This window comes from Cibotium barometz, chromosome 29 (assembly GCF_041138505.1).
Source record: "Cibotium barometz isolate CiBa-2024 chromosome 29, ASM4113850v1, whole genome shotgun sequence".
Lineage (NCBI taxonomy): Eukaryota > Viridiplantae > Streptophyta > Polypodiopsida > Cyatheales > Cibotiaceae > Cibotium > Cibotium barometz.
Window position 1 is genome coordinate 29,722,738 of NC_141074.1, and position 8,411 is coordinate 29,731,148.

At 42.0% G+C, this 8,411-nt stretch overlaps 1 protein-coding gene across 1 annotated transcript; it reads right to left on the reverse strand.

The window, feature by feature from the left end:
* Positions 1-609: 609 nt before the first annotated feature.
* LOC147622026 (glucan endo-1,3-beta-glucosidase 8-like) lies at positions 610-8,211 on the reverse strand. Its single transcript, XM_086823100.1, has 2 exons — positions 7,699-8,211; positions 610-2,373 (listed from the first exon to the last, which is right to left on the reverse strand). Exons 1-2 carry the CDS (start codon positions 8,175-8,177, stop codon positions 1,275-1,277), a joined length of 1,578 nt encoding a protein of 525 aa, XP_086679226.1. The 5' UTR covers positions 8,178-8,211; the 3' UTR covers positions 610-1,274.
* Between the last annotated feature and the right edge of the window lie 200 nt (positions 8,212-8,411).

Consider the following 8,411-nt stretch of genomic DNA (forward strand, 5'->3'; position numbering starts at 1 on the left):
ATTTACAATCTGATTCTTGAGCTCAATTGAATCACTAATGAGCTGAATGGAATATTAATTGAGCTGATTTTGGCTAATTAAGTCTTGACTAAGACTCTAATTAATCCAATTAATTGATGTTTTTTTGCCATGAAATAGATTTCGTGATGATTTTCACTTTCACATGCCCTCACACCTTTGGAATGGAGCTAGGAAAAGAGACTACAAGTTCACAATTCATAACATTATTCAAACTAAGTTTGTAGCATGTCACTAAGTGCAACCTATCATCTAAAATATATCTTTCTTCATAAGGGTCCCCAAGATACACAAGGAGAGGCATGAGGTGAAAAGGGATCATAAGGAAGGATTAAAAACAGCAAGCTTGTTTGGCTATAGTGGTAAAGTGCATGAGTTTTAGTATATTGGTGATGGCTTAAGTTCCATCTTCCTGTATAGAAAATCAAATGTTCCACTCCAAGATTAAGCTAAACCCAATCACACAGCCCTACTAGTTAATTAGTAGAATAAAAAGAAACCATAATGATAACAAATTAAAGCTATGAAGTTTTTAAAAAAAACACAGCTCTCTCCCTCACACACACACCAACCCCACAACAATGGCAAGACCTTGCAGAGAAATTCTTCTTTGATTGAGCTGTCTAAGGCACACAAGAATCATAGTCAAAGGTTATAAGGTGATTAGGTTCGGACCTTAAAAACAGCTTCACTCCATCAATCATGTATAAACTGGCTCAACAAGCTTCACTATTTTGTTCAAGGAAATAACATTTGCCTCGGTCTGACATATCAAAAGTGGTTCCAAAGCAGACATGGCATGAGATTTTAACACACATCTGTAGAGCCTCTTTCATGGGGTAGACATGGACTTTTACTAGTTTGAGGAAGATCAGATGTTATTCATGCAATAATAACCCAGCCCAGGGAAGTATAAACCACATGTTACACATATAACATGTCTTGCAGGTGACCATGAGGTAGCTTTATTTCCATCATCAAAATTGCCAGCAATGCCATTGTTTCTGAGCAGTTCCGGTGACAACACTCAGATTGCAAACTGGCCAATTTTAGTTGACTGAGACTCCAAGCCATGCACCACAAATGCATGTAGGTAGATGCCATCCAACCAGCAAGCAAGACGATAGTTGCACCCTAAAACTAGTATGTGGCAAGACAATAACGGCCTGCAGTCTGACAAAGCCGGTGTAATATTGAAAGCACAAGATCCCTAATAAAAATGGATGCCATGAATGTGGCATTGAAAGAATGAAGCTTCAAAAGGGTCTTAGTAAAGATAAGGAGAGAGCCACCATAAGAAATAAAACACAAAATCTACATGACACTCTTTCCGAGGCTTCTGAAACCCCTATCAAAAACCTGCAGTCCCCTACTGAAGGATCCACAAAAGTGACTACCCCAAGCCCATTAAAAGAGCAACTGCTGGCATCCTGGTTGTTCAGCTGATAATAGCTATTAAATGCATACGAAACATTATCTGGAGCACCGATTGTACTGCATGACCCACCATCTGCAAGAGCTGTACAGTCTGCAGTCGAACATGCAAACTGTGCATTTGAAAACAAGTTTGATGCACTGCCAGCTGGATTAGCAACACACCACCGCGTTGGTAAGTATGGTACACTGTCCCCATTGACTAAATTAGTGCTCCGTCCCTGCCCTGTCAGGTCTAATGGATACTTGGCTTGCCCATCAAATGTAAACACTCCCCAATGCCTTTCAAAATTTCCTGGTAGCACACTCTTTTGATTCTCATCAAGCAGACCAAATAAATAGGCCTCGATCATTATGCCAGGTCGTAGTGGTGTACCCTGTTTGCTTGTAATATGCTTTATTAGACCTTGGTTGAACCTCTGTGCATTGCTGACATTGGCATGGATTGCACCGTCTGTCGGCCAGCCGATCTCTCCAACCCACACCTGTACATTAGAAAAGCCAATACTTGCTAGTGCTGCCACTGCCATGTCAAAGCTTGCATCAAATGCATTTGTGTAAGTGATTCCTTCATCTTGCACAGGGTGGCTGGTTCCATCAAAGAAAGCAAAATCTTCAGGAAAAGTTGACTGTTGTGACAGGTCCAGGAAGGGGTAGATGTTCACGATAAAGGGAGCATTTATTTGATTCAGAAGTGTAACTATCTGCGTCATGGTGTCTTTTATGTCAGGTCGAAACTGCCCCTTTGAGGGTACTGTATTCAGGAATACATCAGCATTACATGGCACTGTCACCTTCACTTGATTGCCGAGACCAACTTTTACAATTGACTGATACATATTATTCAAGGCAGCATATGTGTAGTTCTGAAACTGATCTCCATAATTAACCAGAAATGGTTCGTTCCCTACAGCAACATACCTGCAAAGCTTTCAAAGGCTTGTATGAGCAGAGACACAAATAAGCATCTGTTTTGGCTCTATACTTTTGAGTGTTCTATATGTGGCATCTTGGGAAAAAAAATGATGCTTGTAAGCTGATATTAGATATAACTGCCATACTGGATTGGCATTAGCTTAAACTAAGGTGGCACCTTTACTAGCCCATCTCCACAAACACCTCCACTCTCCGCACCCCCCCCCCTCAAACAGACACACACACCTGCTATTACAGTTGATTAATTAACAACCCTTGTACCTTAGCTTAAAATAAGGTCAGATGTTGCTTGCCCCATCACACCATGGCGCAAACCCAATCCCCTCCAACCTCCTCCTCATAAACACTTTTGTACCAGATGGTTGCATGCATTACCCGTCCATCATCTCCAACTGTGCCAAATGCATACAGCATTCCATCAAAATCTGTTATATCCTCTCTGCTGCCTGACAGACTGAGGACATTCATCACAAGCAAAGTCAATCACTGAGATGACTAAACTTGACTTACTAAAGCATCCAGAAACCTTCAAGTTCCTCTCAAATACTATGTCAGGGTAATCGTGATGCAAAATTGCACCGAGTGCTCTCTTGGGCCTTAACTAGTATAACCCCCTCAAGTCAACACATTGCCACATAGTCCTGGACATCTGCCACATCAGAGGCTAAAACATTTGCCTCAACAAGGCCAATAAAACCCCACATGTGGTAGATCTTGGCATCCCATACCCTCATGATATGCCCCATATACATTCTACAAATCCATAACTGTGACCGCTCCCTACAGGAAGCCTACAAATCAGAAGACAATATACACTCATTTAGAACACTTAACTAAAGTTAACAATGGAAACAACATTAGCAACATAAATACTGGAAATACCAAAATACACATGACACCAGCACTGGGGCCGGAAAGGAACGGGCCCCCCCTCAATACATTTGTATTTCTTGGAGTATTTATAAGTACAAGTGTCACGAGTCAAATAGACCAGATTTCTTCACACACGGAGTGAATACAACTCAAACAAATTGGTTCAAGTCGATGAAGTTGTGTTTGTCGGAGAAGTCTCAAATCACAGGCACATTCCCACCTTCAGTGGGTGCACACCTGCCTTTCACTGGTCTTCCGCGACCGTGTACCAGCAAGCACGCCCGTACTAACACAAGCCAAGGAGTACATTACGGAGGAAACATGGCCTGGTTCTCCCAAATAAGCTTTGCTCCCAGATTCCCTAGTGTGTCCAACCTTTACTGGCTCTCACAAGCTTTGAGGACCCGGTTAGCACCACCACACAGGGAAAAACTAACCACTAGGAAAGCTTCTTGAGCATGGTCAGCATAAACATGCTTTGTTCCTGCTATGCACAAAACTTAAAGAAATCTCTGAGCCTAATTCAACAAATTTTAGATCTACACAAATAAGAAACATGAGGCACTTAAAGAAATCTCTGAACTTAATTCAACAAATTTTAAATCTACACAAATAAGAAACATGACACTTAAAGAAATCTCTGAACTTAATTCAACAAATTTTAAATCTACACAAATAAGAAACACGAGGCACCTGGTACAGCAAGTACAATTCAAGTACAATCAGATACATCAAGTACTTCACACGTGTGCAGGTACAACCAACCAGTTACAATTATGGTACTGTACTTACAACACGTACATCAAGTGCTTCACACGTGTGCAGGTACAACCAACCAAGTACAATTCAGGTATTGTACTTGCAAAACAGATACATCAAGTGCTTCACACGTGTGTAGATACAACCAACCAGGTACAATTCTGGTATTGTACTTACAGCAGGTACATCAAATGCTTCACACGTGTGCAGGTACAATTCAGGTATTGTACTTGCAGGTATAGCAGCAGATTTCAGCACATGGACAGCAAGTACAATTCAGGTACACGTGCTGTTGCAGACAGGTTCATGGTAAGTTTAACAGGCGGACAGCAGGTACAGGTAGGTACGGGTGAAGTGCAGCAGTCGGGTACCATCAGGCAGGTACAGCTACGGGTAGCAATCATCGCCTAGGAAACAAAACAATGAGGGGTAGGTGGTGCAGAGTACCAGCGATGGAGCAAAAGGAAGACGGCCACCACCTTCTTGGCCAGTAAGCAACGATTTTCCTCCTCCCCACTACCCACGTGGGGGTAAAAAATAATTAAGACATGCAAAGGCCTTTTCAAAGATTTTAAAGGTTGCACAATATTAATGGTTATTTAAAATGCTCATGGGCACCCTACAAAGGTAATGTCCAGCCCCTAATTAATATGCATGTGAACACAATATCTTATAAATATTAAGGTTGGCTATAACTTATAGATTTTTACATTTTGAAAAGGAAAAAATGGTAATACTTACCACCTATTCACACACCATACCAACGAGTCAGCAAACATCACTCACACAGTACACTAGGGGCGTTCCCGTCTAATGTACTGGCATGGCATAACAGGCAAACACACGCAAACAAGTCATGCAAAAACAAATTTATGCATGCAGACATAAATGCATGTACACATGTAGTGGACGAAATCTCCCTTTCATGAAACTTGTACAAAAAGTTCCTGTCGGGCACAAAACTGACGCGACAGAAAAATAAATATATGTCCTGGTCTTCCTATGGAGTGACAGTCCCATAGGTAAGACGCCATCCTGGCCATACACAGGTGACACCAACAGGCTCCCGTCCATACAGCACAAAACAGGTCACACACGGGTAGCACAAAACTGCTCCCCGTCCACGTGACACAGTATTGGTCACACACAAGTGGCACAAAACTGCTCCCCGTCCACTTGACACAGTATTGGTCACACACAGGTGGCACGAATCTGGCTCCCATCCATGTGACACCAAAAGAGTGGCCCTTTCACATGGGACACTGGCTTGGCTCCATATAAACATGGCACAAATCTGGCCGCTCTATGGAGTAACAATCCCATAGAAGTGGCTCCAGAAATGGAGATGGACCAAATGGTGACAATAACACACCAGTTTGCCGACTCACGAATATTCTTTGGAGATATAATAAAGTTGCATGCCATTCCCCAACAACATCCAGAACACAGACAACGGTGTAACCTCGAAAGAATAAAACAATCGAGAAATCAATTGATATCAACATCAGTGATACATGTTCTGAGTATGGATTTCTAGAAATAAATAATATGCGTGCTCATCTAGATCCATTGGCTAACCGAAAAACAATGTGTATCGGTTTTCCCCGGCACCACTCAGAATTAATAAATCATAATATCTTCACCATACCAATGATGAAACAAACCATTTCATCAATCATAGATCCAATCATAGTTGCAATAACAAACCACCACCCTCCAATCATCCGCAATTCTTAATCTTTTTTCCCCTTCCCTGTAGTTGATTCACAATCAACGCTTCTCGCCTTTCAATCAACTTAACACCCAAGCAAAAGGATCGATGCATCCAAAAACTCTATATGCAACATATCCTAGTGTCCCGTACCACCAAGATATACTCTATATAAGACCCCCTTTAGATGTATAAGCCCAAATTAGAGTGATCAATTCCTTCTTGGACTCAATCTTGATACAACTAAACTCTTACTTGAATGTGGGCCACTTTCAACTTAGACCCCAAATCAATCTGCCACTATAACTTTCTCCTTTAATCTTGGGGCTACCATAAGTGCATAGCACTCAAAAATGTCAAACCATGTCAACCTCCCAACTAGCATTGTGTTTATATCTACTCACTAGCTAAGGTGCATCAGGAATGCGCCTAAAGAAACCCGCATGTCTTGTGAGAAGCCATACAACAAATGTACTAATCGGACATGTGAAAGATTAATCCCTTGGTTCAGTCAGGAATCCTAAAATGCATGGGTCCCATCAAATGAGGTTCACGGGTGAAGATGGGTTCAGAACCACCCGCTCCCTTAAGCATCTCTTCTTGAAGTTTTGCATCTCACTGTCAAAGTATGCACTTTTTCTCTAGTACTCCTACCTCGCCGGTTTCCTCAAATCTGGGATATCCATATCCTGATGCTCCCCCTAGTGCTCCTCAAAATGATAGAAACCATCCATGAAGGTTATTCAGCTGGGGTTTCCATGAGATAGAAGAAATAAAGAGAAACACCATCCCAAAAGTCTCAAGAAAGCATGTGCTACATATATGCCATAGTCAAAAAAAAATATTTTGTCATTTCAAAACCTACGAAATGTTTCGAAGTGAAACGTTTCTCGAAACCTCTTGGCTAGGAAAGTTAACATTTTTTCCCTTGAGTAGATTCTCCTGTAGTAGCAACTTGAGTGCCCATGGGCCCTCTTCTTCTTCTCCTCTTCCTTTCCTTCCTTCCCCTCTTCTTCTCCTTCCTCCCTTCTTCCATTTCCTCCCCTTCTTTTTCTTAGTCTTCTCTTCTTCTTTTCATTTCAACTCTCCTTCTCCCATCTCTTTTTCTTCCTAATCCCAATTCCTATCTTCTTCGTCTCCTTAATCCCATAATTACAATCCCACAATGCCTAGCCACAACAAAAATGACAATACTTGGAACGTGTCGGATGACACCATATTTTGGGATTTCTGAAATACATACATACATACATACATACATATATGTATGTACATATATATACATACATACATACATATATGTACATACATATATACATGTATATATGTATGTATGTATGTATACATACATACATACATACATACATACATACATACATATATATATATATATATATATATATATATATATATATACACACACACACACACACACACACACACACACACATATATAATTGTTTATTTATTTATATTTAGCACATCACACACACCCAGCCCATCAATTTCCCACATACACGCTCTCTCACGCACCCCCTCTCTCTCTCTCTCTCTCTCACAAGCATCATGGTCAGGTGTACAAGTCCCATACATGGTCATTGTCACGTGTGCATGTCCTGCACGTATTTGTAACCCTCTAGAATGATGTATAGGTGTTCCAGACACTTATTAGATTTGCAGCCAGGTGCGACCCCCTGCCGCCCCTCCTTTTCCCATCCCATGGACCTCTCATCAAGGGCTGTTTTGCAACTGCAGCGTTTTTGTGGACAATACAGATCGAGTGTGTGCAAAATTTTGAATTTCAGCTCGGCCGATAGCTTAATGCCATGTCTGGTCAGCTCAAATTTCATTCAGGTAAGGAAGAAAAATGCACAGGAAAGCAGAACATGGTATTCAATCCATAGAGGGCCTGTGAAAAGGAGAAGGAGAAGGAGGAGAAGAAGAAGAAGAAGAAAGCAGAGGCCTACTTGACATTAACGCCGCCCTTGCCCATATAGGCGGTGACGTTGGTGCCGACCCAGGCGTCGGTGGCGGCAGAGGAGGAGGCGAAGGTGCGGAGGAGGTCGTTGGGGACGCCCACCATCACCTCGATGCCGGAGCCGGCGAGAGCTGCGAGGACGTTAGGGCTGGAGTCGAAGAGCTTCACCTTGGAGATGTTGTTGGACTTCATCATCTGGACCACAATGGGAGGGGGCAAAGGGTGAGAGCTGATGTAGCCCCAGTTGACCCCTAGGGCAGACACTCTGTTTAGGGTTTCCTGCTCATGAAGCACGAGAAGAAGCAGGAGCAGCAGCAGGCACACGTTGGAGGCCATAGCCAAGGCCCTCGCCATGGCCGCATGTAGTGTGGTGCTGCTGACTGCGAGTGCGAGAGATGATTGTATGTTGCGCACAAGTGAGATATTTTTTAAGAGAAAATATCCTTTGCTTTTTACGTTTTTTCCCATTGCCAAATTTACACTCCTTAACGTTACACCACAAAAATCCACGTTTTAAGTGTAATATACCTTCAAATTTCCCAACCAAAAGTTTAATAATTTGCACATTTTGAAGAAGTTTAGTTATAATCTTTGACATATACTTTGCTAATTAAGTGATTTAATGGTGCAAGTTTTAAAAAAGTTTATGCAACGGCGTCCACCTTGAGGAGTAAAGGGACAAGAATACGTCCACCTTGAGGA

Excerpts from the sequence above, each read along its gene's own strand:
- LOC147622026 (XM_086823100.1), bottom strand. The coding sequence starts at position 8,177 with ATGGGAAAAAACGTAAAAAGCAAAGGATATTTTCTCTTAAAAAATATC. Across the intron at positions 2,374-7,698 it reads AAGGGCGGCGTTAATGTCAA|GTATGTTGCTGTAGGGAACG; the intron begins GTAGGCCTCTGC and ends AAAGCTTTGCAG.